The sequence below is a fragment of the Vulpes vulpes genome, chromosome 9 (assembly GCF_048418805.1).
Source record: "Vulpes vulpes isolate BD-2025 chromosome 9, VulVul3, whole genome shotgun sequence".
NCBI lineage: Eukaryota > Metazoa > Chordata > Mammalia > Carnivora > Canidae > Vulpes > Vulpes vulpes.
The window spans coordinates 106,489,572-106,517,423 of NC_132788.1; the positions used below are offsets into that span (position 1 = coordinate 106,489,572).

A 27,852-nucleotide genomic window follows, 5' to 3' on the forward strand; every position below is an offset into this window, starting at 1 on the left:
CGCCAGGTCACGTGGCCCGGCGCCGCCGACGTGGCCTCTAGCGGACGCCCCACGTGTCCCTCGCCGCGTCCCGTCGCCGCCCCGGCCCTGCGGAGCGTTCCCAAGATGGCGGCGCCCAGCGCAAGGAGGGACGGCGGGAGCGCGAGCTTGTGGGCTGCGTTGCTGCTGGCGGCCGTGGCGTTGAGGCCGGCGCGGGCAGTGTCCGAGCCCACGACCGTGGCGTTTGACGTGCGACCTGGCGGCGTCGTGCACTCCTTCTCCCAGAGCGTGGGCCCGGGGGTACGTATCGCCGCCGCCCCGGGAGCCCGAGGGGTGGCGCCGTTGGGGGCGGGTCGTGAGAAGGGGGCGCGGACCGTCGGGGGCGGAGGCTGAGCTGGGGAGGGACTCGGGGGGCGCGGCCCTCCCGAGGGGCGGCTGGACTTCGGAGAGCCCGGCCTCCTGGGGTCGGGGACTGGGAGCGGAGGGGCGGGGGCCGCGGCCTCAGTCCCTGTTTCCTCGCACCGGTGCAGCCCAGGCGGCCCCAGCCACCGGGGCCGGGGAGGCTGGAGGCCCTTGGGCCCCGCCGCAGCTCCGACGGGCCTCCACTGCTCGAGGTCCTCCTCTCGTGGAGGTGTGAGGCCAGCACAGCTTGTGGGAGAAGCCCTTCCCCTCCGTCTTGGTTTTCCCCTCTGTGTAGCCCATGGCAATAGCTGCTGTCTCTTGAGGAATTTCCTATAGCCGGGTCTTGCGCCAAGTGCTGGGTTTGCCAGGACCATTTCGCAGACGAAGAAAACAGGCTCAGAGAAGGTTCACTAGGGACGCCTGGGAGGCTCAGCGGTTGAGCGTCTGCCTTCCGCTCAGGGCGTGACCCCGGGGTCGTGGGATCGAGTTCCGCGTCGGGCTCCCTGCAGGCAGCCCGCTTCTCCCTCTGCCTGGGTCTCTGCCCCTCTCTCTCTCTCTCTCTCTCTGTGTGTGTCTCTCATGAATAAATAAATCTTTTAAAAAAGGAAAGTGTTCACTTGTCTGAGGCCCGCAGCAGAGCACAGATGGGCCTCCTGGTGTCCTGCTTCCATTCCAGAGTCCGTGTGCCTAGATGGATGCGTGCTTGGAGGCTGTGGGACCTACTCCTTCCTGTTCTTCATCCCCCAGAAGCCTGAGTCAGGAGCTCCCTGTCGGGGAGGCCAGGAGGGCTTGTGGGACTGGCCTCCGTCACCCAGGAGTCTTGCTCTGCCTCCTGCCCCTGAGATCCCCAAGCCAGATCTTGATTTTGGATCTTAGAAGGGCGTCCTGAGACCCTCTGCTGAAAGCACTAAGGATTACCTCCTAACAAGCTTTTTTCCACCTTCCATCCTCCAGGACAAATACACTTGCGCGTTCACCTATGCTTCTCAAGGAGGGACCAACGAGGTGAGTTGTTCAAAATTCCACATGGTTTTGTATGGCACGGAGAGATGCTCTCGGGGGGAACAGTGGAGATGGGACATACCTGCATTAACTTATGCTCGTTGAGCTATTCTTGCCTAACCAGTAAAAGATAGGGCTCTGGGTAACTAGTGATGGCAGATTCCCCCTGTAATTCCACAGAGAGAACATGTCCGGATGGAAAGAGGCACATGGGATGCGGATGTGCTGCGCCCATGAGCCTCTGTGACGGGTATTTTATTTGCCTTCTGTGCTGTGTGACAAATTGTGACAAACTAAGCAGCTTAAGACAACACCCGTCTGTTATCTCACAATCCTGGAGGTCAGAAGCCGCAGTCAGCTCAGTTGCAGAGTTCATAAAGCCAAAATCAAGGTGTTAACAGGTGGGGCTCTCATCTACAGGCCTGTTCAAGTTGTTGGCAGAATTCAGTTCCTTCCCATGTAGGACTGAGGTCCCCATTTCTTGGTGGCTGTTTTCTCCTGCAGCTGGTGGCAGAGAGGAAATAAGAGAGATCCGAAGCATAAGAAAAGCATAACTCTCCATTGCTGGCTGTGCGGGGCCTCATGGTGAGAAGCGCAGGTGGCCTCTCATAGCTGAGGGCAGCCCGTGGCTGGTGGCAAGGTTTGTTTTACAATCACAGGAACTGAGTTCTGCTACAAGCACATGAGTTGGAAGAGGACCCTGAGCCTCAGGCAGGAGTGAGTGCGGTCTGCTGACACCTTGAGTCCAGTCTTGTGAGACTCTGAGCAGAGGACCTGCCATGGCCAGCATTTACCTCGGGGACTGAGGGCTGATTAGTGGGCAGTTGAACTGCTAAATTTGTGGCCATTTATCACACAGGGTAGTGACTTGAACGAGACCCCCCTTCCCTGAAAGTTATGGTTTCACATCCTAATTCTTGGAACCTCTGAACGTAACCTTATTTAGAGAAAAAAATATTTGCAGATGTAAGCTCAGGATTTTGCCTTGAAGAGATCATCCTGGGTTATCGAGGTGGGCCCTAAATCCAGTGGCAGCTACTCTTACAAGAGACACTTGGGGGGAGATTCGATAGACAAAGAGAAGAAACAGAGGAAAAGGCGTGTGGAGGCAGAGGGGCACGGCCACAAGCCAAGGGACATCCAGAGCTATCAGAAACCAGAAGAGGCAGGAGGGGTCCTGCCCTAGAGCCTTCGGAGGGAGCCCAGCCCAGGGACACCTTGGTCTGGACTTTCAGCCTCCAGAATTGGGAGAGAAGACATAGTAGTGGTGGTGATGTGGCAGGTTTGTGGTGTGATGGCCGCCGCAGCAGTGACGCACCATTACGAAGTGCTCTGAGAGTAAAGTGCTGGAGTGGAGTTCTGTCTCAATATTGTTGCCCGGTCTTATCAGAAGGGAAAGTGGCAAGTGTTTGGGAAGATGCACAAATGAATTTCCTGCTCAAGATTGTTAGAAAGAATAAAAGAAAAATGAAAAGAATTCATCACTATAAAAATCAGTAAAAGCCATCTTTTTTTTTTTTTGAAGATTTTTTTCGTCTTTTAGAGAGAGAGAATGAGCAGGGGGAGGGGCAGAGGGAGAAGCAGGTTCCCCACTGAGAAGGGAGCCCAGGGCAAGACTCGATCCCAGGACCCCAGGATCACGACCTGAGCTGAGGGCAGACATGTCACCAACTAAGCCCCCCAGGAGCTGCCCCCGATCTTTTTGTTCCTAATTGTGCTTTGCTTTCCCACAACCAGACTTTAGAAAATGCTGCTTTCTTTCCAGAACAGTCTGTGTGGCCTGACAGTGTAGGGTTGTAGAGATGGAGGCTGCTGGGGAACCTCTCATGTGCTTAGAACTTCAGGCCAGTTCTTTGCCCTCTCTCTTCCCACTCAGGACAGCATGTTGAAATGGACAGAGAGCGGATCTCTCTCCCTCCTCGGCCCCGTTAACGTCCGAGTTTGGGGCTGGGCCATTCTCTGAGGCCGCTGTCCCAGACACTGGGGCCCGGAGCAGCCTCCCCAGCCCCACCCACTCAGTGCCAGGAGCACCCCAGTCATGACTTCCAAAAACATCTCCAGACATTGCCAAGTGTTCCCCGAGGAACAGGATTATCCCTAGTTGGAAACCTCTGGGCAAGAGTGACTTGTTTTAGATACATCTTGTTTGGAAGTAAATGATTCCTGGTGACAGTATTTTAACAAAATGTAGCAAAACAGCCAATGACCCCTGGCAGCAGTGCCAGGGACAGCAGCCCTGCTCTGTCGGCAGGACAGCAGGCGTCCTGCAGTTGTCTGCGCCTTCCTTCCACAACTCCAGGCCTCACCGTGTCTCCAGATAGTCCTCTCCATTATCCGATGAAGCCAAATGATGGTCCTGGTCATGAGCCCATCAGTCCAGCCTTCCAAGCTGGAAGCACCCAGAACCAGTCCCAATACCTTCTTCCGCGTGGCTGCCTTTGGATGCCTCTTCTGCTGTGTAGATAGATTTATGGGACAGTAAACCGAATAGCAGCACTACCATGACGTTTATCAGGTGCCCCGCGCTGTACTAAGCCACGCACACATCTCATTTCTCCCTCTCCACAACCCCAAAAGGCCATAAGGTTCTGGCATCACCCCATTTCATACATGGGGACACGGAGACCCAGGCTCCCTTAGCTGGGAAGTGACCAAGGTCCTGGGGGCACGGACCCCTAACCACTGCTCTGCTCCTAACCCGGTGTCACCAGCAGCTTTGAAGAGAGCACATACACCTCCCTCCCCCATCCCAACCCCCGGACTAAACTTGGAGGTGGATCGTCTGCTGCTGCAATGCGGGAGGGAGAGCCAAGTTCATTCACACCGGCTGGGGCGACTACAGGCTGGAGCCTTGTCTCGGAATAGCAGTTGTGTCATAATTCCCGCAAGAGACTGGATTCGTTTGTTTTGGAAGAGGAGGTTCATCCTGAGGATGTCACCTAAGAAAAGCAGACATGTTGTGGCACAGCCTTGCTGTGGCAGCAGCCATCCAGGACGGTGACAGAGACCACAGGTAGCTGACTGCTGGGGCACGTGGTGCTGCGGGAGCCTGACGGGGCACCCGGAACCCATGGGCTCTTTGGCCGCTTCTCTGTTGCCTTCTCAGAGGCGAATGACAGGCTAGGTTCTCAGTGAATGTGCAGGGAGGGTTTGAGACGTTCTGTGGCTCCTGCCTGGAGACATACAGGGAGGCATTACTAGATGGCCCTCGGAGCATCTGAAAGGGAAGTCCCGAGAGGCCCCGGTGGCATTTCTGCAGAGCTGTCATCAGAGAGGAGAAACCCCAGCTCCCAGTCGGCTCCCAGGACGACCTGTGGCCGGTGTGGGTGTGCGGGTGTGCCACTCACACAGCTTGGAGCCAGGGCCTCTGAGGGAGAGCAGCCTCTCTTGTTCCTTCGATAATCGTTTGTTTCTGCAGAGGGTCACCCGAGAGCCAGTGCCATCAGGCGTTAGTAGGAACAAGGTTACTCATGATTTCTCAGTGCCCGCTAGCAGGCTGAGCAGCCGGAAAGCTTGGCCGTGCTTGGTGGGAATGCAAACTGGCCCTTTCTTAGGAAGTTAAACATACCCTGACCACATAACCCTGCACTTCCACTGCCTGGCGTCTACCCACTAGTCACGAAGACTCACCCACATGAAAACTTGTATGTGATCGTTCACAGCAGCAGGATCGCAGTGGCCAGCGAGTGGAAACAGCCCTTCAGGTGAACAGCCACACAGTGTCTCCCCCACATGTGGGCATGTCCCTCAGCCGTGAACTGGAGAAAGGCTCCCACACGTGCTGCCCCGGGGACAGACCCTGAGCCCATGACGCTCAGGGAGGGAACCAGACACAGAAGGCCACACAGTGTACGAGTTCATGTGTGTGACACGTCCAGGACGGGCTCCACAGACAGGGAGGGGGCTTGTGGGTGTTGGGGGAGGGGAAGGGATGGGGCTTCTTTCTAGGGTGATGGAATGTTCGGGAACTATACGGTGGTAATGGTTGCAGAGTTCTGAATACACTAGAAAGCACAGAATCATATACTATGCAGGGGTGAATTGTGTATATATAAATATTTCTCAGTGAAGCTTTTGGATAAATGAACTGTGGGCATAGGCAGCAGCAGTGCCTTACGCTAGGTGAAAACACCCAGGAGGACTGCACACCGTCTGATTCCACTCTGGTGACAGTTTTACAAAGGCACAACGCTGGGGACTGAGACAGGGTCGGCACTTACCAGGAATTTGCAGGAAAGGGTTAACTACAAAGGGAAGGGGCCAGGGATCCAGGGACAGAGAACTGGTGCGTATCTTGATTGGGTGGTGGACGTGCAACTAGAAGCATCTGTCAGAGCTCCTAGAATGGTCACTAGAACGGGCGCATTTCCCCACTGTCATTTATATCTTAATAAGAACTAATCGCAGCTACCAGTTACATGTCATCGGTGCCAAGCTCCCCGAGGGTTCAGGATGGCCCCAGAACACACACTCACATGAATGTCTGATGCCCGAACCTGAGCCTTACCATCTGCCACCACGCCCTGCAGCCACGAGACCACACTCAAGTTCATGTAACTGAAGGCCACTCAGGGATGTTGATCCTATTGCTAAGAAACTCGGTTTTAAATCTGTTTGCATTCGTCATTTTTTAAACAACGTTTAAATATTTGCCTCATTTTCAAGAATTTTTTCAGAGGGCAGCCCTGGTGGCTCAGCGATTTAGCACCGCCTTCAGTCCAGGGCGTGATCCTGGAGACTCGGGATCGAGTCCCGTGTCCGGCTCCCTGCATGGAGCCTGCTTCTCCCTCTGCCTGTCTCTCTGCGTCTCTGTCTCTCTTTCTCTCTGTCTCATGAATAAATAAATAAAATATTTTTTTAAAAAAAACTTTTTCAGAGTGTAGAAAAACCTCTCCTCTGTCTCCTAGCATAAAACTGTCTCCAGGTGCTCACAGGCCTTGGAGCCACAGACAGGTGTTTTTAGACAGGGAGGGAAAGAAATCTGAGTGCGCGGGTGTGGCCCTCATCCGTCCCTTTGTCATTCTAGAATCACTGGTTCCCACATCTGTGCTGCAGGCAGACAGCATCTAGGTGACCATTTACTCCCATTGTAATTAACCTAAAAATGGTTTTGTTCTTATTAAAAGAGGCTCTGATGTTAAACCCGGAGTACCAGTGCCAGGAGTATATGATTACTCCAGGGAGGGAACTGTACACTCTCACGTTACTGGCAAATCATGCTGATGCCTGAGGCACCCCAGAACCCGCAGTAGCTGTCTGTTTCCATTCGCCAGGTTTTCAGAGGCTTTGAAAATGAGAGGAAACTGGTAGTGGTATGTTCGGGGATCACTTAAAAGTTAAAAAAAAAAGTTTTAACGTTTTGGGGTACCTGGGTGGCTCAGCTGAACTTCCGACTCTTGGTTTCAGCTCAGATCATGATCCTGAGGGTTGTGGGATCCAGCTCCACACTTGGCGGGGAGTCTGCTTGAGATGCTCTCTCCCTCTCCCTGCTCATGAGCACATGCGCGCTTTCTCTCAAGTAAGTCAGTCTTTAAAAGTTTTTTTTTAAGATTTTATTTATTGAGAGAGAGCACGCAAGCGGGGCGGGGAGGGGCAGAGGGAGAAAGAGAAGCAGGCTCCCCGCTGAGCAGGGAGCCCGATGGGGGGCTCCATCCTAGGACCCCAGGATCATGACTGGAGCCGAAGACAGACGCTTAACCAGCTGAGCCACCCAGCGTCCCAAGTCTTTGAATGTTTTAATCCTTTTAGTTTGTTTTTTAAAAAGCTGACACGTTCATATCTCTGAAAGAGAAAAACACCTAAATATCTAATGTTAGTGTTTATTTTTCTTGATAGTCTTGATTTTTTAGAGCAGTTTTAGATTCAGTGCATAAGTGAGCAGAAGGCACAAATTTTGATATGCCCCTAGGTCCCCACACACAGCCCCCCTTGTCATTGACAGCCGCCATCTAGAGCAGGACGTTTGTGACAGTCGCTGAACCCATAGCCATGTCATGGCTGCTCCAAGCCTGTAGCTGACATTCAGGCTCACGGTCAGTGCCGCATCCCCTGAGGGTACTGATGGATGTATGAGGACACGTACCCACCACTGTGTCACGCAGAGTCTCCCCAGCCCTGAGGTTGGCTCCAGCCGGGAGGCCCAGGAAAGGAAGTAGACGTGAACCTCTCGGGGAGCCTGCAGGTCCTGGGCTGACCTGATCTTCCTTCTCTTCCCCAGAAGTGGCAGATGAGTCTGGGGACCAGCGAAGACCACCAGCACTTCACCTGTACCATCTGGAGGTGAGCCTGGGGTCCCAGTGGTTGGACCGCCACTGGAGGTGGCACTTCATGATGTCTGCTGGGGTGTTTGCTCGTGGTACCCCCAGGCAGCAGAGGAGAGGGGGCCAGGCAGCACAGGGTCCCGCATCCCTTAGGGGCGCAGGCTGGGGCAGACATCACGCAGATGCAGGTGGGAGAGGGGGTGTGGCACTGCTGGGGGCGGGGGGAGGTGAGGAGTGTTGTCCAGGCAGTGGGAGCAGCACCAGGGGCAGGGGCTGGGCTCCTTGACATCGTCAACCTCAGCCTCCCTGCCCAGCCGTCATCGCCCCACCACCTGGAGTGCGGCATGAGTGAGCGCTGGACCCGAGAAGGGACAGAGGGCAGGGGGTGCCCAGCCCAGGGGGGAGGTGGGCGCCGCAGCAGTGTCACATCATATCCCCATTCCCCTGGGCTCCACGGCCTGGAACCGAGTCCTCCAGCGTTGGGTGTGGATCTGGCATAGTGCAGGCATTTTGAGGGATACACAGAAGTCTAAGCCGTGGCTCCACCCTCGGGTCGGGATCAGCATAGGGGGACAGGTCACTTGGAGGCCGTGGCAGCAACTTGGACTCAAAGGACACACACGTTCTAATCTTACTTGTAGGCACCACCCCAGTCTTCTGCTGGATGCTTTATAAACAGCAGGTGCTTCCTAGGCGGTGTTGGGGGACATTCTCATCCACTCCGTGGACTGGCCCTTGTTGGCAGCAGGCAGGGGCCCCAGGGGCCAGGAGCAGGGCATCTCAATCGGGCCATTCCTAGCCCCGCAGAGAGGAGACCCTGTCTGCTGACCCCTGGCCACCGAGAGAAGCACCCTGGAGGCAGGGAGCCCCTGGGGTCGCCCTAATCATGGGGCACATGAGCACCAGCCCTCTTGGTGGACAGACCCAGGCCACACAGGCCTCAGGCCATGCTCAGTCCCAGAGCCCTGCTGACTGCAGGGCCACCTGCTCAGCGAGAGGTCATGCCTATATGGGCTGTTCTCCCAGTTTCAGATGTTCACTGACCAGGCCCAGGGCAGCTGCTGGGGCTTAGAAGGTCTAGGAGGCTCCCTCGACCTGCCCCTCCCCCGCCCTCCTGAGGCACCCCAAGCACGGCTTTCCTGTCATCCTGGTGCCTCCCACCCCTGCCCCCAGCACTGCTCTTTGTGCGTGGCTACATGGGGCTCCCACCGCGCACACGGTCATACCCTTGCTGCCACCAGTCGTCCTCCTCAGCTCCTCTCTGCCCTGGCCATGCTGACCTGGTGGTTCTTTAAATGCCCCCATTGGTACTCTCCACAGGACAGCTCTGTCCCTCCTCTGCCTAGATAACTCCTGTACTCCTGCCCCCCTGGGATGTTGCCATTCCCTGGTCCCTGGCACAAAACCTGGAATGTCTTTGGCACTGGAAAAAGCATCCAGTGAGTGACCCCGAGGTCCCTGTCCTAGAATAGCTTGCACTCAGAAGGTGCAACGAATGTAAATGAGCCAAGAGAATGTTCTAGTAAAGAGGGAAGAAGAGATGATGTCGAGGAGGCTAGGGCTGACCCCCTTGCCTGCCCTTCCCTCGCAGGCCCCAGGGCAAGTCCTACCTGTACTTCACGCAGTTCAAGGCGGAGGTGCGGGGCGCCGAGATCGAGTACGGCATGGCCTACGTGAGTGTGGGGCGTGCGTGGAAGGGGGGCAGCCCTGGGGCAGCGGCGGGGAGGCTGGGGAAGTGAGGAGATGGACACCAAGCCTTAGAGCAGGATTTTGTGACAGAGGACGTGGGACACCATGCAGACCCCGGGCCTAGAAGTGCCAGGGTTGGGGTGGCACCGAGCCCAGAGTGGGCCCCAGCCAACCCCTAGAGACTGGCAGGCGGAGCAGGAGATGAACACCTGGCTCCCTGTCCTACCACCTGCCAGCCTCGCACATGTGCCCCCTGCTACAAGGTCGGCAGGAAGCAGAGGGGAGGGGCCCCAGGACACTAGCACTGATGGCAAGGGCAGGAGGGGACCCAGGAGTGCAGGCAGCCTGCTCACGGGGCGGGGGGGGGTGGGCTGGCTCCCATAACCTAGGGTTCACAGCCCCTGCAGCACCTTCTGCCACACTCTGGCCCCCCATGGCCCGCACCAGGATCCTGCCACAGGGCCGGGCCCCTCCCCCAGGCCTTGCATCTGCATTTGGGTCAGAAACTGATTGGAAACTACTTTATCAGTCCAAGAAGCAGAGCCTTGGGGATAGGCATTAAGAGATTTGTTGCCAGGAACTAGGTTCACCCCAGGGGACTGGCAGGGCGGTTCCACAGCCCGAGCCAGGCCCCTTGGCAAGGGGCGGGGGAGGTGGGGGCACTGCCCCTAGGGGCACCTCTCCTTCCCAGAAGCCTGGCTCTGCTCTGAAGGCCCTTCCCACTGATTGCATCAGGCCCACCAAGGTCACAGAGGATGACCTCCCGAAAGTCCGCTCCTGATGGACTTTGTCACGTCTGCAGAGTCCCTTCCCCCCAGCGGGCGCCTGCCTACAGGACAGGGGAGTGTGGCCACTCCAGCCCTCACGCCGCCGACCCCCACGCCCCTCATCTGATGGTGCTCTGGGCTCCCGTCTTACTTTAGTGTTCATATTTAGCCGATTTGAAAGAGACACGACTCTGATTTTTAAAAATTGCATTCCAGCGACTGCCCTGCCCGTGTCGTTCCCATATGTTCGCTGAAGGGGAAAATAGCTTCCTCGGGGATCGGCAGCGCGGGCATGGAGCTTTAAGCCAGTTGACAATCCCTTAAGTGGATTAACCACCGCTTCTGCTGGATTCTCTTAGTGTGTAGGAGAGCATCGCGTGCTCCTTTAGCAGAAGCGTCCCTGGAGCCTGTGCTGCCCCCGGAGCAGAAGAGCAGCCGAATCGTGTTCTTTCCCAAGTAGAGAAGTTTCTGCTTGTTCTCTTTCAGTCTAAAGCTGCGTTTGAAAGAGAAAGCGATGTCCCCCTGAAAAGCGAGGAATTTGAAGTGACCAAGACAGCAGGTATGTAAGGAAGGCCTATGGAGATGGACCCTGGGTCGTCAGGCACGGAAGGACCGCACCCCCATTAGAGGGCCGGCGCCCCGGGTTATGGCCTCTAGCAGCTGCAAACTGATTCTGTGAAGGGCCCCTGGTAAACATTTGCCACTTTGTGGGGCCGACAGCCTCTGCTGAGACGACTCAACCTGGGAGGGCCAAGGCCATAAGCCACAGGTCACGGATGGGCATGGCTGCATTCCGATAAAACTTTGTTTTATGAACACGGAAAGGAGAATTACATGTCACAAAATACTGACTTTGGTTAAAGCTATCTAAAACGTAGAAACCACCCTTACCTCGTGGCGCAGGCCACACTTTGCCAACTCCTGCCAGGGACCTGCGGGCGTGAAATCTCCTGGGGCCCTTAGGGACGCTCAGCAGGATTGCTCCTGGAAGGGGGCGAGGGGGCTGTGACATCCACACAGCCTGGCTGTCCTGGGTTCTGTGACTAGGAACAGCTCCGATGCTTGCGAAGTCTGGGGGGCCATGGTCAGCCCTGCCAGGCAGATGCTGAGCAGATGGATGGGTGGGAGGCTCTCTGTGTGAGAGCAAGGGGGTGGTGAGTGATTCTGACGATGGACGTGGGAGTGGAGCCATGTCTCGGGGAGCCCTGGGGGTCCTGAGGTGAAGGATCCTTGTGGTTGTGGGCATCACCAGGCATGGGGATGGCATTGGGGGTACAGTGAGCGGGGCTCTTGGGAGGAGGGGCCTTGGGTCTGGAAGGAGCCCTGCCCCCCCTGCAGGTCCACAGGGGTGTGGGGACTGTTCCAAGTAGAGTTTCCCAGGACAGGAGATGGGGCGGCCAGCAGAGCCTTGAGTTCAGGGTGCACAGCAGAGGGGCAGGGCTGAGCCCCTGGGGAACGGCAGTGGGGGCCGCATTCCCAGGTCCTGCTGGAAAGGTGCCATAGATGCCTTAGATGAGTTTGCCAGTGGGAGCAGGAGGTGCGCAGCCCCACCCTGACCCCCACCCATCCTCGTGGCAGAAGTGCTTGTCCACGCTCAACTTTCCTGAGGCCTCCTGCTGCCCTCATAACAGGCTTGCCAACCTCTCTTTTCTTTGGTCCCTCACCCATAAGACTTTCAGGACTGGGGACCTTTCTAGGTTGAGTCCACTTTGGGGACTGCTCCCCGGCCCGGCCCAGGACCCAGAGCGTCTGGAGTAGCGAGGGCCCAACCGCGTGCTTCTTCTCTTGCAGTGTCCCACAGGCCCGGGGCGTTCAAGGCCGAGCTGTCCAAGCTGGTGATCGTGGCCAAGGCATCCCGCAGTGAGCTGTGACCAGGAGGCCCGCCCGGGGGCGGCTCTTCCTCATCTTTGCTGAAGGAGCTGGGCCCGGGAAGAGCTGGCATGTTACTGGTTTTCTAGGGGGGACTGGTTGATGTTCTCAGAACATGGAGCAAGGGTCTGAGACCCACTGCCCGTCTTTCTTGTCAAAAGAGGCGCTGGGGCCTGTGAAGGGGCTCCCGGGGGGAATCGCAGCTTCTCTGAAGCCAGTGCGTTGTCTCCCTGTGGAGCAGGCCAGGCTCCAGGTCACTCCCAGGGAGAGGAATCCTGCTGCCCTGACCCCGAGCCAACTGTTTTCTTACAGTTTTCCCAGGGGACCTTCTTCCAGACTAACTGGTAAGAAATTAAATGTTCTTTCACATTTAAATAAGATGGTTGAAAAGCAACCACACAGACTTGGCAACTGGCACTGGTGCCTGCCTGTCTGGGTACTCGGGGCGGGGGGCCCAGGGGCAGCAGCAGGGGCTGGCCGCCCGCACGCGCCTTCACTGCTGGAGACGGCCAACCTGTGCCACCGCAGGCACCTGGAGTCTGCAGGCGCAGAAGCACTGGGTTCCAAGGCCTGGATCTCCCTGAGCCCGTGGGGCAGGCCTGGCTACACCCAGCAGGTCACACGGGTGGCCCCAGCACAGGGTGAGCGCTCCAAGGCCGACCTCTTTTGCATCTGGCTGGCTTGGCTTATCTTATTGAAGCCAGATTGCACATGGCGACTTGAGACACCTCCAACCACAAACACCCAGAGGCAAACAAGATAAATAAATACAACTCCCAAATGCCCCAGCCACTGAGACGGGCCCTGGTCTCCCCACAGCGGAGCCTGGGCGTCTGACCCTGGCCTGGCCTCTGACCGGACCTTCTTGCAAGCAAATGGAGAAGAAACTGTGAAGCCCTCAGCTGTGAACCAGAGTCCTTGCTCATCAGAATCACTGTGTTGGATCAATGGGGGATTCTCCTCCCCTTTCCCTTCCCTGGCCTCCCTCGTGCCAGCCCAAGGACCAGGGCCATGCGGTGATCCCACTTGTCAGAGAAGCAGCGGGTGTTAGGGTTCCTGCTCCAGATTGCACACCTGTCAGAAGTGGAGTGGAACTTGCACCCTATCCACACCTGTGGCAGCTACTGACTCGGGAGCCTGAAGAACAGTTGTCCTCACAGCACATAACAAGTTCAGAGTTCCCTGCGACCCTGGAGATAATGGGAGGAAAGAGTCTGCCCGCCTTCCCTGTCCAGCACACATGCACATGCCACGCCAACTAGTGAGAGAAGTTAAGGGCACACACGTCCACAGTGGGGCGGTGTTCGTCCCACTCAGGAACGGATGCACTTTGAGGTCAGGTGAGCACAGGGACCCCAGTGAGGGCCAGGAGCTCTGCTGCTCCTGGCTTTGGGGTTCAGTGGACTGAAGGACCCAGTGCGTCTCCACAGCACCCCGGAGGTGGTTGGCTGCCCGGGGCCCCCTGCAGAAACAAGGCAGCAGTGATGTCATATCCGGGGGTGCTGGGGGTCACATGGGCCCGACCCTTGATGGTCAGCCTGGAACCATTTACCACTTCTGAATCCCAGGGGCCCATCAAGGATGCAGAGCCCGTGGGTGCTGTGTCCCGGGACGCGGCAGGACATCTGGACACACAGTGGCCCGTGCCCACACCAGCCATCTGTGCGCCTTTAGGTAGCTTTCAGGTAGACTCAAGAAGGCAGCCACCCTGGCCCCGGGGGCTTTAGCCATGATGGGGAGCTGAACCGAACCTGGTTTGGGCGTGCACAGGCCGAGCTCCAGCTCTGCAGGCCCGTGAGTCTTTCCCCCCGGAGCCCCGGGGAGCAGGACTTGAACCTGTCAGCAGGGACCACAGGCGCGTGACATTACCCACGAGCTCAGTCAAGAGGCAGCAGCCCCTGGAGGGCGAGGGAAAGCTGTCAGGCGGCACCAGCAATTTAATCGCTAGTTCCACATAATGCAAATGGAAGATACGTGCTTTTATTTAAATAGTTCTGTAGCGCTTTGGTTTTTCTAAATTAAATTTCAAATGTATGAAGAGTCAAGACAGGCTGGACAGCCCAGCAGGACACAAGAACAAAGTGTTATGCACGTTGATGCATTCGGTGTGCCAAGCTGAGGACGGAGGCTTTCCAAGCCCCTGGGGCCTCTCGGGTGCTCAGAGTGCACGTTTGTTCTCGAACGTGAAGATCTGTCTCCTGACAGAAGGTGGGGGGGGGCAGGTTCTCCTTGGGGTGGGGCAGAGGTGGGACAGCTGGTTCCCGGGCAGGAGAACTTTGGCTTCCTTGGGGAAGCAGAAACCAGAGAAAGGCCGTCCTGCCGCGGGGGCAGCAGAGGCGAAAGGGTGTGGTGGGGACTGCGGCGGCCAGGGCGGCAGCGGCCACGCGGCTGCACCAGCGGGCGGTGCGGGCTCAGGCGAGTGTTGGAGGCGAGCTCCACACCTGGATTGGTACGCAGTGTCCTTGCTTTTGAATAATGTCGCTGCCTCGGGCGACAGGGCTGACCAGTCCCTTCGTCTTGCCTACAAAGGCCTGCAGGGCTCTGTGTGAAAGCTTTGCCCAACAGACCTGGGTCTGCAACACTCGTCAGGAGACGTCATGCCCCTCCCCCCCAGTCCCACGGGTGCCCCGAATAACCTGCCCACCTGCCTCGGCCCACCTGCCGCAGGCCTGCTGAAACACACGCCCCTCCTGACAGACAAGAATCACAAATACACGCTCACACCCCGTGTGTCCATCTGCACCCTGAGCTGAGAATCCCTGCATTCTCTGGGTGTCCCCAAAGCCAAAACCTGTTGAGGTTTGCTTTCTGAGGTCTCGTAAAAACAGTTGGCCGACTGAACGCAAATGAAATCTTCTTAAAATGGGCGTGCATCTCAGATGGCCTTACGCTGGAGCCCTGAGTCGGGGGCACACCGTCCCCTCCCCGTGGGAGTCAGGGCTGCAATTCCAACCCCATTGAGGCGTCCTTACCGATAGCAGCCACCCCAGCACTCTCCTAGGCTCCCTACACAGCTTCCCTGCTGGAACTGAGTGCACCCCGCTGCCCCCCTGGGCAGGTGCAGCAAGAGAAATGTGTTCCCTCTTAGTTCTGGAGGCCAGAGTCGGCCGTCAGGGTGTCAGCGGGGCTGGCTCCTGACGGCCGCTCCAGGCGTCCCTCTGGCTTCTGGAGGCTGCTGGCAGTCCCGGGGGTTCCCTGGCTTGTAGACACAACCCTGCAGCGTCCCCCCCCATCTTCACACGGCCTTATCTGCATCCGAACGCCCCCTTACAAGGATCAGGGGCCCAGCTCGACTTGGCGTGGTGTTGTCTTAACTAGGTACATCTGCAACGACCCTATTTCCAAATAAGGTCACATTCAGAGATCCTGGGGGCTAGGACCTCAAAGACTTCGGGGAGATGCAGCTCACCCCCTAACACTCCCTGGTTCTGGTTCATCGTTACCCTGTTGGAAGGAACAGGCAACATCGTTAACGTGGTTAAGTGGCGAGCGCCAGCTTTCAGAGGCATCCAGTGGCTGGAGGGGCGGGCCGGGCTCCTCCGGAATTGGGGCGGAAGGGACCCGGGGCCCTGCACTGCTGCTTCCAGCGGATCAGCATCGTCTCCGAGGGGACGTGTCCCGGGGCCTTGGCCAGAATGGGATGGGAGAAAGGAGATCCTCGAACCGCCCCCGCCCCGCAGGAAACCCGGGCCCGGGGTCATATGCTGTCGTCGTCCAGCATCCTGGTGAGGCCCTCGCAGATGCGGCGCAGGTGCGAGCGGTAGGGCTCGGTGGGCCCGTAGAGCGCGGCCAGGAAGTCGCAGTCGGCCAAGTGGCCGAACACGTGGTTGATGCGGCCGTGGGACTTGGCGGTCAGGTGCGCGCCCACGGCCTGGTGCAGCAGGTCGCGGCACTCGTGCAGCGCGGTGGCCAGCACGCGCCGGTCGAAGGTGAAGTCCACCTGGTGGAAGCTGACGGCGGTCATGGCCAGGCGGCGCGCCCTGTGGCGGAAGCGCTGCAGCAGCGCCAGCTCCTCGCCGCCCAGCTGCCCGCCACGGAGCAGGACGCCCAGCTTCACGGCCACTTTGACCAGGTTCTTGAGCACCTTCTGGGCCTCCTTGCGGCTGCGGGTGAACTCCTTGGTGGCACGGTACAGCTCGTCCAGCACCTCGCTGCTCGTGTCGTCGATGAACACGGCCACGGTGGCCTTGGATGCCATCTTGCTCAGGAGCTTCTTCTGGGCCTGCAGGACCAGGCTCTTGGTGCTGAAGGCGTCCATCGGCCCTGCCGGGAGGAAAGGCGCACGGGCGTCAGTCCCCACGGTCCCAGGGGCGGGAGCCTGCGTGGAAGCACCTGCCGGGCGCCAGGGCTGGGTGCGGGGCCCGGGCGGGTCAGGGACACGTGACACGTTGTACCCTCAAGCGACAAGACACCAATGCAGGGGCACCCCAGAGATGCCGGGGCACAGGCCGGCCTCCTGGAGGGAGGGGCAGGTGAGAAAGTGGGCGGAGGGCCCACCCAGGCGGCCTGGAGGAGGGAAGCTCTGAGTAGTTAGAGCGCAGAGCACAAATCCGGGCAGGACACCTACGTAGGAAGAAGGCTTGTGGGAAAGATCACAGTCACACTGAAAAGACGGTGACCCGGGGGCCCTAAGGGATCTCAGGGAATTCGTTCCTGAAGGAAGGAAGGAAAAGGAAAGAAAAAAGGAAGAGGAAGGTGGGTGTTAAGTCAAAGGAGTTAATGCCTAATGGTGAACGTGCAACCTGGGCAGCACGTTCTGAAGCCGACTACTTGCGGGCCCTGGCCCCAGCCCCCCAGACCCGCCACATCGTCGCTGTGGGCAGAGGAGGGGCTCAGGGTGAGTTATCGCTGGCAGGTTCCGTGCCCCCCAAGTCCAGCTTGTCATTCCCCAGCCGCCATCCTGCAGTTCAGTAGGACGTGGTCCCAGACCCGGGGCTGTTAGTGTGGACGAGCCCCGTTACTTCCGATCCCCCGGCGTTCACAGCGGACGCGGAACGGGTCAGGTGGGCAGCCGCCTGGGCCGGGTGGCCACGCATGAGGCTTCTAGAAACACTGCTCCAGCGACGCCTCCCGATGGGGTGACACTGACCAGGGACAGCTCCCGCCCAGGAAGGGCTGGCACAGCAGGCCAGCTCTCGGGCGCCGTGACCGGGCCTCCGGCTGCGGGCTGTGTTCTCACCGTCTCCACTGCCCTCCTGCAGAGGGCCCGGGCTCTGAAGCCGCCCCTCCGGCCTCCTTCCTGCGGTGCCCAACTGCCTCCTCACCCGCGCATCCGGGCGCCCGCTGGCAGCTCCCGTAGTTCCCAGGACCCGTCCCCACCCCTCATTCGGGGGCCTGCAGCCTCCCTGGCAAACTCCTATTCATCCCCCAAAGCCCCAGCCCCTTAGCCCTGCCTCTTCTCGAAGTTTCATTTCCCCAGCTCGGCTTGGCTACGACCTCCTCTAGGAGGCCATCCATGAACAACCCAATGGCGACGGGGCAGCTCCCTGGCCACGCGGCACCCAGGCACCCCCATCGCTGCCCTGCCCCCTCCAGCGGGCCCCTCTCCCCACCTGGCCTGCAGTAGCCCGGCCCACAGGGGAGGCGAGGGGCCTGCTTCCTCACCCACCGTGTCCTGGAGACGTCGGGAAAGTGAACGAGGCAAGCCTGAGGCCCACCCCCCGCCCTCACCCACGGCCCCAGGCCGGTCAGCCCAGGAAGGCCACGTGGGTGCCCACCCAGCCCCCAGAGCCCCTACAAAGCCCTCTTTGTGAGCGCTTCCGCCCCGAGACCAGGCCCACCCCCGGGGCTGCCCCGGGGCCTGGCCTCAGAGGTCGGGGTGGGCACGGGGATAACGGGGCCGCCCTCTGTGCCTCCCACGCGGGCCCCCGGAGCGCAGGGCCTGGGCCAGAGCGGGCTGCCGCTGACTCAGCACCACGTGGCAGGCCTGGGCCGGCAGCGGGTGCCCGATTCGTCATTTCCGCCGGGGAGCAGGCTGGCTGCCAGTTTGCTGAAGAAGTTACCGAGGCTCAGAGAGGCTGAGACACGTCCCCAAGGCCACACGGCGGTGGCAGCGGCCTGCCTCTGTGTGCCTGTCTCCCCTTCCCCACGTGATGCCTGCAAATCGGCTCGAGTTTTCGAGGGCCGGGAGCTGTTTCAGTGCCAGGTCCCCAGTACCTAGGGCCTGCTCCCAGATCTGACCGCTTGGTCAAGCACCACGACTACGCCGTGCCTCAGTTTCTTCATCTGTAAAATGGGGGAAAGTCCAAACTAACTCTGTCCTAGGGCCGGAGCTTGCGGCCAACCCCAATGCCCCCCAGGCTGTGAGCTCTCCCTGGGCGAGGGGCTGAGTGGCCTGCCTGGATTTAACTTTCAGGCTGGCCACTTGGCACAAGGAGTGCCTATGCCTCCCAGATGCCTTCCCACCACTCTCTCTAGAAAGTTCTATTCTGTTCCCTGTCCCAGCACCTCCCTATTACTCATCCTGTTAACTGCTCATCCAAGTGCCAGCGTCATGGTCACCTCCTCCCGGAGGCCGTCCTGCGTGTCCCAGGCTGGGCCAGCTGCCCCTTGGCTCCCATGGCACCCTGGCCATGCTCCATCTTGGCCTTGCACACCTTGATCTCGCTGTTCGCCCCCTCGCCTGACGGGGAGGCCGGGCTGGGTCTCCCTTGTTCACATGCCGCCTCCGGTGGTCAGCCCAGGGCCCGGTACACAGCAGGCGCTCCGTAAGTGCTCACTGAATGTGTGAGGGAAAGGATGTCCACAAACCTCACATACGGGAAGGAACCCCCCAGGGCCCTGGGCTCAGCCTCCCCCGCTTACAGATGGACAAACAGGCTCAGAGCGGAAGCGGACCCCCCCTGAGCCCGGGGCCTGCTGCCTGCCTTGGCCTCTGGGTGACCCCGGGGCGGCTCCGTCCCTCTCTGGGCCTTGGCCTCCCAATCTGCAAGTCCTGGTTGAGTGTGTTGGTTCCAGAGGGGGGCCAGGCCCCCAGCAGGCCCCCCTCCTGTGCCCAGAAGGCCAGGGGGTGGGGGGATTCGGGGGGTGGGCGGAGGCAGCTGCAGCCTCCCCCCGGGCCTCCGCACTCCTAACCCCTCCAGCGGGCCCCAGACCTGCTAACACCTGGGCTAGCCCAGCTGCATGACCCACCCCCCCGACCCATTGTTCGGCCAGAAACCCCCCACCCAGGCAGGCAGACAAGGAGATGACTCCCATCCCGGGGGAGCAGGCCGCAGACGAAAATAAACCCCGGCCTTCCTTCCTTCCTGCTCACTCGCCCAGGTCTGAGGGCCGGCAAGCCGGGAGGTGGCCAGGCTGCGCCACGTCAGCCCTTCTGGGGCATGGCCGTCCAGGAGCCGCCGAGGGGCTCGAGCCAGACACTCAGCGTCCCTGGTCCCCGTCCACCCAGTGCCCGAGCGTCCCACTGTCATCAAAGCTAAAGGAGCCCGGCAGAGGGTCCAGGGCTGGGCTAGAACACTCATCCAGTCACTAGTGAGCATTTATGGAGCACCGACTGTGTCCCAGGCACTGGGGACACTGCAATGACCCAAAGAGATCCTGTCCCTGCCTTCTGGGGGGCTCCAGCCTTCTACACCCAAGCCACCTGGTTATTACACAATGATTTGGGTCCCAATTCATTCAATTGAATGAAATGGCATCGCAGACACCACCGTCTGCCTGCACCCATCAGCTTAAACACAAAATAGGGGCGCCTGGCTGGCTCAGTGGGTAGAGCGTGGGACCTTGATACTGGGATTGTGAGTTTAAGCCTCATGTCAGGTGTGAAGATTACTTACACCCAACACACTTAACCCCACTTACACCCAATAGGATCTTTAGGGGCACCTGCATGGTTCAGTCGGTTGGGTGTCTGCCTTTGGCTCAGGTCATGATCCCAGGGTCCTGGGATCGAGCCCCTCATTGGGCTCCCTGCTCAGCGGGGAGACTGCTTCTCCCTCTCCATCTGCAGCTCCCCCCTACTCGTTCTCTCTCTCTCTCTCTCTCAAATAAAATATTTTAAAAATATTAAAAAAAAATAAATGTATAAAGGTGGTAGTGTGAGGCAAGTAGACCAGGGAAGGGGTCTGGAACATCCCACACTTTGCATCTTGATCTAGGTCTATACACATGTAAAAAGCCATCAAGCTAACTGGCCGTACAATTCTATGATTACGCTAAAATCCAGCAAATTGTACACTTTCATAGGGTGAATTTTATGGAATGTGAATTATATCTCAATTTTAAAAAATTGAATCTTTCTCCAAAGGAGACATAAATGGCCAACAAGCAGCTGGAAAGATGCTCAACATCACTGGCCACTAGGGCAATGCCAGTCAACGCCATAAGGGCCTTGCCTCACGCCACGAGGGTGGCTGCTGGCCCAGCTACGGGTGTCACGAGCGCCCGGCAGGCCGGGTGGAAACCGCGGCCCCAGCCCCACTGTGGGCAACGGGAAGTGGGGCAGCTGCTGTGAAAGCCAGTTTTTTGGCAGCTCCTCCAACACACAGACTCACCACGTGACCCAGCAATTCCGCTCCCAGTAGCCACCCGAAAGAGACGAGAACGCAGATCACACAAAAACTTGTACACGCGCGTGCACGGCAGCTTGGTTCATACGGCCAGGCTGGAATCAACCCAGCGTCCATCAACGGTGAAGGGACAAACATAACGCCTCTGCTCCACGCACGGGCACGTCCCTCGGCAGCCAACAGGGGCGCCACAAACCACCCTGGGGACGGACCCCAATCCCACGACACTCAGGGAGGGACCAAACACAGGAGGCCCCATGGGTGTCAGTCCATGCGTGTGACACGTCCAGGACGGGCTCCTCCATGGACGGGAAAGAGGCTTGTGGGGGCTGGGGGCTGGGGGAGGGGATGTGACACCTGATGGGGTGGGGTTGCTTTTTAGGGAGAGGGAATGTTCTGGAAGTTGAATACTTTAAAGTGGTGAATTCTATGGTATGTGGGTCATATGTCATCAAGCTGAACACTCCCTATGTATACATTAAGTATAGGTATTTTAGGGGCGCCTCAGCAGTTGAGCATCTGCCTTCGGCCCAGGGCGTGACCCCAGGGTCCCGGGATCAAGTCCCACATCAGGTTCCCCGCAGGGAGCCTGCTTCTCCCTCTGCCTGTGTCTCTGCCTTTCCCTCTGTATCTCTCTTGAATAAATACATAAAATATTTTAATAAAAAATATATTTTTATACCCCATGCCCTTTATGTTTTCTGCCTCATTTTTTTATGCCTCGCATTTACAATGTTCAACAAATTTAACATTTGAAAAATCAGGATTTGGCCCAAACTGTAGCACAAACAGAAATAAAAGGATCACGCAGGGTGGGATTCGCGAATCACTGCTACCTGGCCAGGCACAGAGTGGGTGCCCGATAACGGAGGGTTGGCCAGAAAGAACTTCCCACCTTAGCAGCTCGCGCCCACCGCTCGAGGATAGAGTGCATCTCGCAGAGGTCGCACGTGCGGCGCCGCAGTGAGCAAGCAGCTGCAATTCCTATCACAAAGGGCCACCTTTGCCTCAACTTACCCGGGACTTGCATTTCTGGAACAGTCACTGAATATTCAAACCGTGCAAAACCCTACTCAACAGTTTGTTTCCGGTGGCACATTAGGAAGTGGTGGGGTCAGGGGCTACTCCAGGCTCATGGCTGGATGCCTAGTGTCCCCGCTCCCTGCCCCCGACGCTGGGACATCCTGTTGTCACCGCGAGCAGAGAGAGAGCCCTCCAGATTTCCAGAGCAGCCCCCTAAGAGGCGTCTTCCTTGCTGGCAGGAGGAGACACTAGAAACCAGTGAACACAAAAAACAAACAGGACAGTTTCAGAGATGAGGGCCAAGGGCGGAGGGTGACAGCCAAGGACAGCAGGGGACCTTGGCTGGGATGGTCAGGAAGGCCTCACTGAGGTGGAGCTACCGGAGCTGGGACAGGAAGGATGAGGCCTGGGGGAAAGGTGAGTGAGGCAGAGGAAACAGCTGGTGCAAAGGCCCTGGGGCAGGACTGCGCCTGGTGTGTTAGGGGAGCAGCAAGAGAGTGAAGGCCACTGTCCCTGTCCTCCTGCAGCCCTGACATCTCCCCACAGGGGCCCCAGGCAGGTCCCACGCCTTTGGGGACAGCTCTCCCATCTGAGAATTGGGTGCCCAGGTACAGAGTCCTTGGCCCTGCTGGCTCATGCCCTGCCCCTCCCCAGGACTGTGGAGCCCAGTGCACACCTCCTCTGCCAACCCCACTTCACCTTTTGGGACCAGGAACTTTGTCCTTGTCCCCATTTGGCCCCTCCAGCTCCCAAACACCCTGGCAGCTGCCCTCTGCGCTGCCCCAGCATCCTCCACCCGTGGGGGCAAAGCCAGGAGGCAGGGCTGTCCCTGGGCCTCCCCCCGAGAGGTGAGGGGCACGCAGCAAGAAAGGTCCCCCCACCCTGTGGACCCTGTTCTTTCCGGTCCCTTCGGCCCCCAAACCAGCAGCCGGTCCAAGCTCTCCGGGGTGACGGTGGCGACCCGTCCTCCAGGCGGGCGGTGGCTCAGCGAGCTCCCGCACTCAGGGTGCTCTGCGGGGGTCGGGAGCAGGGGGCATGCTCCGAGGGGCTCCTCGACACCCCACATCACTCACTCCCGGTCCCCTCCCGCTCGCCCTGTTTGTCTGTGACAGTCCCCTGTGCGGCCCATTGGTGCAGGACGTAGGTTCCGATGCCAGGCCCGGGGTGCACAGTCCCAGCCCTGCGCCGGCGGCCGAGCCTCGCTGCGTGACTGCTGAGTGACTAACCGATTCCCCAGCGCACTCGGCGGCCCGGGCGATGCCAGCGGGAAGTGGGAGAGCTGCCCCGGCCGGGAGGGGGAGGCCCTGGCGGTGGGGGTGGGAGACCCCCCTTCCCCCCATTCCACGGGAGCCCAGCGCCTGCAACCCACCCCCAGCCCTGGTCCTCGCACCTTCCCAGGAAGCCGCCCCGCAGGGGGCCCCCAACCCGCATTCCTGGTTGTCCACACCGGCTGACAGCGATCAGGGGTGGGGGGGTGGGGGGGCAGGAAATCCTGCTCCCCAGAGTCCTCAGCCCCCAGGGGCCCGGTCAGTGCCGCATCCCGCTCCCCACGAGCCCAATCGGTTCATAAACCGGCCGCTCTCCAGAGAAAAGCAAACAGACGCTGACACGCACATCCGCGTGTTCATCCTGAGCTCCAGGGGGTGTGCCACCCGATTTGCAAACATAAGAAGCCACCCAGACCCTCTGGGGCAGATGCCACCCAGGCCACGCATTCTCGCAAGGTGCCCGCGGTGAGTTGCCGTCTCCCGGGACGCCGCCAGCCTGGAACAGACGGGGCGGACACCGGGCGGCTCACGGGGCCCCCAGAATATTTGCTCTCGGCCCTTCCTAGAAGAAGTTGGCCAACGCCTGGGCCAGATGCTCAGCAGAACAAACGAGGCCCGGATGCGCAGCGGTGGCCTGGCCCCGGCGGGAAGGCCCCCGGCGCCCGGGCCAGCGCAGCCTTCTGCCTGGATGTCAGCGGAGGCTGCAGGGACAGCCGGGGGACAGCCGGGGGACCGCCGCCCACCCTTCCCACCAAACACGCGACGGGCGAAAATGACCTCGGGAGCACAGATCGTAGTAAAACATGGCAGGGAAAGGGGAAAGCTAGGATTTTTGACCATTCATGACCTTTTGCTTTCTTCCGAGTCTTATCAGTGTGATTCACGTGCCATAAAATGTGGCCTTTCAAAGTGTACAGCCCAGTGGCCTCTCAATACTCAGACTGTGCAACCCTCACCATTGTCCAGTTCTAGGCTGTTCTGTCTCCCCAGAAGCAACCCCATCTCACAGCAGCAGCCCCCTCCCCCGGCCCCCCCAGGCCCCCTCCCCGTCCATGCAGGAGTCCGTCCCGGATGAGTCCCACCCAGGGACTCACACGCCCTGGGGCCTCTCGTGTCTGCTCCCCACCCCGCCCCGAGCGTCGTGGGCTCGGGCTCTGTCCCTGGGGCGACACGTGTGGGCTCCTCGCTCCTTTTTATGGCCAAATAATAGTCTATATCCTCATTTTAAATATAACCTAAGCGCATAGCCTGTCATCTGTAATCATGGCTGTTCATCAACCCGCCCGGAAAGTTCCTGACAAGGCAGCGGTGGCTCTGCAAGGCCGAGCAGCTGCAGCAGCCCCGGGGCGTCCTCCGCGGGCAGCCCGTCCCTGCCGCATGAATTCTTCATGTCCCACACAAAGGGTGTCAATAATTGATGCACCAGCTCAGCAGGGCCGGACCGCCACTCCATCTCACCTCTCCGAGCCCTGGCCACCGTGGCCCGGGGTGGCCTCAGGGGCCCCAGGCCTCTGGCCACAGCAGCAAACGCCCCCACCGTCCTTGTGCCCACGGGATCCCCCTGCCGACACCGGGGCCTCCCCTGCATCCCATTTTCATTAACCACCGCTCGGACCTCACAGTCGGTGCCTGATTTGGATGTGGCGAAAGGAAGAGAGGAACCTGCTTGTCTGAGGGGCTCGGGGTCTCAAACTGGGTTCTCCAGAGCCCTGGGGGGGCCGCCCCAAGGACGAGCAGGGTCTGGCCACCTGTCTCAGAGTTGGGACAGTCACCTATGGTCAGACTTCCTTCCACTGAAACGGGGCTTTGGGGCCAAGCGTGAATGTTGGGGGAGCACAGCCCACGGAAAAGGCTCAGGCCAAGCAGAAGATGTTTAGCAGCAAGTGGAGGAGGCTTCGGGGTCCCACGGCAGGAACGCAGCCCCTAGGTGAGCCCCAGCTGCACCCACCGCTCCCCTCTCCCCTGCCTGAGTCCTCCTAGTCCCCCGCCCCACTTGGGCCCTCCCTACGGGGCTCCTGCTCTCACACTTCCCCATCCGTCCTCCCCGAAGAAGCCACCAGGGGGCACCAGTGAGCACCTGCGGCAGGACCCAGGTCCTCGGCCCTCAGCTCTCCACCACTCCCCTTTCTGGGGTAAAAGCCCAAATTCTTCCCATTGCCCACAGGATCTTACACGACCTGCCCCGCACCCTCTTCCCCTCACTCACTCGGTTCCAATCACATGGGCCTCCTCACTATTCCTCCAAAACTCCAGGTGCCGCCCCCCCTCCCCGGCCTGCCTCAGGGCCTTTGCACCAGCTGTGTCTTCTGACTGGAAGGCCCTTCCCTTCAGGTCTCCACATGGCTGTTTTTTTCTTGTCTTGCAGGCCTCAGCTCAAATGTCACCTCCTCAGGAGTCCCTCCCAGATGCCCCAGGCTAACTTCCACATCCATCTGTCTCGTCACCTTCACGCCATTACAATTAAGCAGAATGATGTTCCTGCACGAACACCTATGTTTCCCAAGTCTGATCTGTAAGCCACGCGAGGGAGGGCACTGGCGCGGCCCCGGTCAGTGCTGGGTCGGCGGCGCCCTGCGCCAGGCTTTGTCTCACAGTAGGTGCTCAGAACCTGTTGAATGAAGAAATGACCTCCCAGTACCAGAGGGACATAGAGTCTGAGAGCTCATCCAAAGGCCCCACTGTCAGCCAGGGAAACTGAGGCCCAGAGAGAGACAGAGATAGCCCAAGGTCACATAGTAGTAGTACAACAAGAGCTCCTCTGGAGTGGGGGCTCCCCCAGGTAAATGTTCCCCGACTTCCACTAGCCCATTGGACAGAAGTGGAAAATGAGGCCCAGAGAACGGAGTCTTAGAGGATCCCAAGGTCTTGGCCAGAGGAGCTTCCAGGAAAGCTCAGGTGGGGGATCTCAGGGAGCTGTCTCGCGGTGGGAGGTGGGGGTGAGGGGTGCCCAGGGGAGGTGCAAGTGCTGCTTATCTCTAGGACCCTCCCCCATGTCCCTAACACCTGGGGCTGTACCCAGACAAGCCTCAGCCATTATTCAGCATCTGCCTCTGGGCGGGGACATTTCCCCCACAACAGCTGGAGCTTTGTCCTCAGGCACCCTCTCCCGGCCCTGTTGGACAGACAGGGACGCTGAAGCCTCTCAAACCCACCACATCAGATCACCAAGCAACCAAAAGGCCCCAGTTGTACCCAGGCCTCAGATGAGGGAACAGGTCCTGAGGGCATCTGACCTGCCCAAGACCACACCACAGGAGGGGACACCACAGAGCCCCCAGTCTGCACCTGTCTGACTCATCTATTTGCTTAGGGACCTCCCACCCTCATCAGAGCAGGGCTCAAGCCCGCCACTACCGCCGTTGCCCCCCCCCCCCCCCAGGGGTCTGGGCACTCACCCACTAGCAGCATCCCAGGCCACCAGGCCTGCCAAGGGGGAGAAGCAGAGCCCAGGTGTTTGCGTGGCTGGGGCGACAACTCTTTGTTCTGGTTTCCATAGGCACAGCGTCCCTGGGCCGGCCCCTCTCTGCTCCTCCCAGCCGCCCAGCCCTTGCCTGGCAGGCCGTGGCCCAGCCCATCTAGCAACTGGTTATGCTTTAAAGTTGGTGCCCACGGACCTGGCGTGGCAGTGGAGGCCCTGGGGCAGGACCATGTCTGGCGCGTTGGGGGAGGTGGAGGTTGGTAGGGCTGGAGCAGGGTGAGGGAGGGGCAGAGAGGGACGGCCAGGAGGAGACAGGCAGGGTCCACATTCTTGCACTTAACCTGGAAACAGCCCTCTCCCCCCACCCACCCCCTCAGGAGTTATGTCCCTTCCCATTCAGGAAAGGGACATGAGGGACACCTGGGTGGCTCAGTGGTTGAGCATCTACCTTTGGCTCAAGGCATCGATCCTAGGGTCTGGGATTGATTCCCATAACAGACTCCTGGTGGGGAGCCTGCTTCCCCCTCTGCCTGTGTCTCTGCCTCTCTCAGTCTCTCATGAATTAAGAAAAAAAAAAAAAAAAAAAAAAGGAAAGGAAAGGAAAGGGACATGAGGCTCAGAGAATCCAATGACTTGTTTTGGGTAGCCCAGGAGTGGGGGAGCAGGAGCTGATTTGTCTGATTCCAGGGTCTGAACTCCCCAACCATTAGGCTGAACTGCCCTCCCTCCACCATGGCCCCCCAGGGCGTCCGAGTCCCCCAGCTGGACTCAGATATGCTGGGGAAGCAAGCCCAGAGGCCTGTTTGCAGCTGGGGCTGTCCCTCCTCCTGGAGAGCCCCCAGGACAGAGGACGTCCTGATGCATGCAGATCTGGGTCAGGTCACCTGCCAATTACCTCGGCAGCTACAGTCCCAATTCACAGACGACAACACTGAGGCCAAGGCTTCGGGCCACCGGGGAGCTCCCAGGTGGCCAGTCTGGGTGGGCCTGGCGGTGGCGCTTCCTGCAGCCTGGACCAGCCAGAAGCCACACACATCCCCGTGACCACACCTCTGGCCAGGCTGCCCACCACCTGGAAGGCCCTCCTGACTCTGGCGGAAGGCCCCAGCACCTGGCACCCTGCACGGTGAAAGGGGCAGAGTCCATGAGTCCCCGTGGGGGTGGGGGCACGCTGGTCCCAGAACACAGCCGCACGCTCGGGAGGGCAGTTCAGACCCCACCTGCCGTCCCCTAAGCCAAGAGCAAGAGAGTGCCGGGGACACGGAGGGAAACACGCAGGATCACGGACGGGCAGGGGCGCGGGGGCACCGGGGCAGGCAGGCAGGGCGTCCAGGTGGCCCCCGAGGCGCGCCCGGGTGCACGGCGCCCCGGCATCGCTCCCTCACCTGCTCTCCGCGGCCTGTCCGTCGGTCCGACCGTCGAGGCTCCGTCCAGCCGCCTCCGAGGGGCCGTTGCGGCCGCCGCGGGACTCGCGCGGGAGGACTGAGCAGGGACGGGACGGGGCGGGGCGGGGCGGGAAGCTCGGCCACGCCCCCTCGTCGCCCCGCCCCCGGCGCGGCCACGCCCCCTCCGCCCCGCCCGCGCGGAAAAGTTGCAGAGGGGCTGGCGGGGGGGGCGGGCCGCGGGCGTGGAATCAGCCAATGGCAGAGCGGGCGGCGTACGAAG

The 27,852-nt window shown here is 59.6% G+C and overlaps 2 protein-coding genes across 9 annotated transcripts; one reads left to right on the forward strand and one right to left on the reverse strand.

Annotated features, from left to right (window-relative positions):
- The first annotated feature begins 18 nt into the window (after nt 1-18).
- On the forward strand, nt 19-14,013 carry MYDGF (myeloid derived growth factor). 4 transcript variants are annotated; one of them, XR_011994501.1, is made up of 8 exons: nt 79-279; nt 1,336-1,386; nt 6,790-6,901; nt 7,601-7,662; nt 9,235-9,316; nt 10,586-10,658; nt 11,891-12,312; nt 12,788-14,013. XR_011994501.1 is itself a non-coding variant. In XM_072721717.1 (7 exons), exons 2-7 carry the CDS (start codon nt 1,361-1,363, stop codon nt 11,968-11,970), a joined length of 435 nt encoding a protein of 144 aa, XP_072577818.1. In that variant the 5' UTR covers nt 63-279; nt 1,336-1,360; the 3' UTR covers nt 11,971-14,013. The 4 variants fall into 4 exon arrangements, 2 of the variants coding, with proteins under 2 accessions (XP_025875001.1, XP_072577818.1); XR_003238180.2 differs by lacking the exon at nt 6,790-6,901 and having other exon boundaries at nt 20-279; XM_072721717.1 differs by having other exon boundaries at nt 63-279; nt 11,891-14,013.
- On the reverse strand, nt 13,927-27,670 carry TNFAIP8L1 (TNF alpha induced protein 8 like 1). 5 transcript variants are annotated; one of them, XM_026019215.2, is made up of 2 exons: nt 27,573-27,670; nt 13,927-16,231 (listed from the first exon to the last, which is right to left on the reverse strand). In XM_026019215.2, the coding sequence occupies exon 2, from the start codon at nt 16,224-16,226 to the stop codon at nt 15,666-15,668; it is 561 nt and encodes a 186-aa protein (XP_025875000.1). In that variant the 5' UTR covers nt 16,227-16,231; nt 27,573-27,670; the 3' UTR covers nt 13,927-15,665. The 5 variants fall into 5 exon arrangements, with proteins under 5 accessions (XP_025875000.1, XP_072577817.1, XP_072577813.1 ...); XM_072721716.1 differs by lacking the exon at nt 27,573-27,670 and adding an exon at nt 27,083-27,187; XM_072721712.1 differs by lacking the exon at nt 27,573-27,670 and adding an exon at nt 26,165-26,416.
- Between the last annotated feature and the right edge of the window lie 182 nt (nt 27,671-27,852).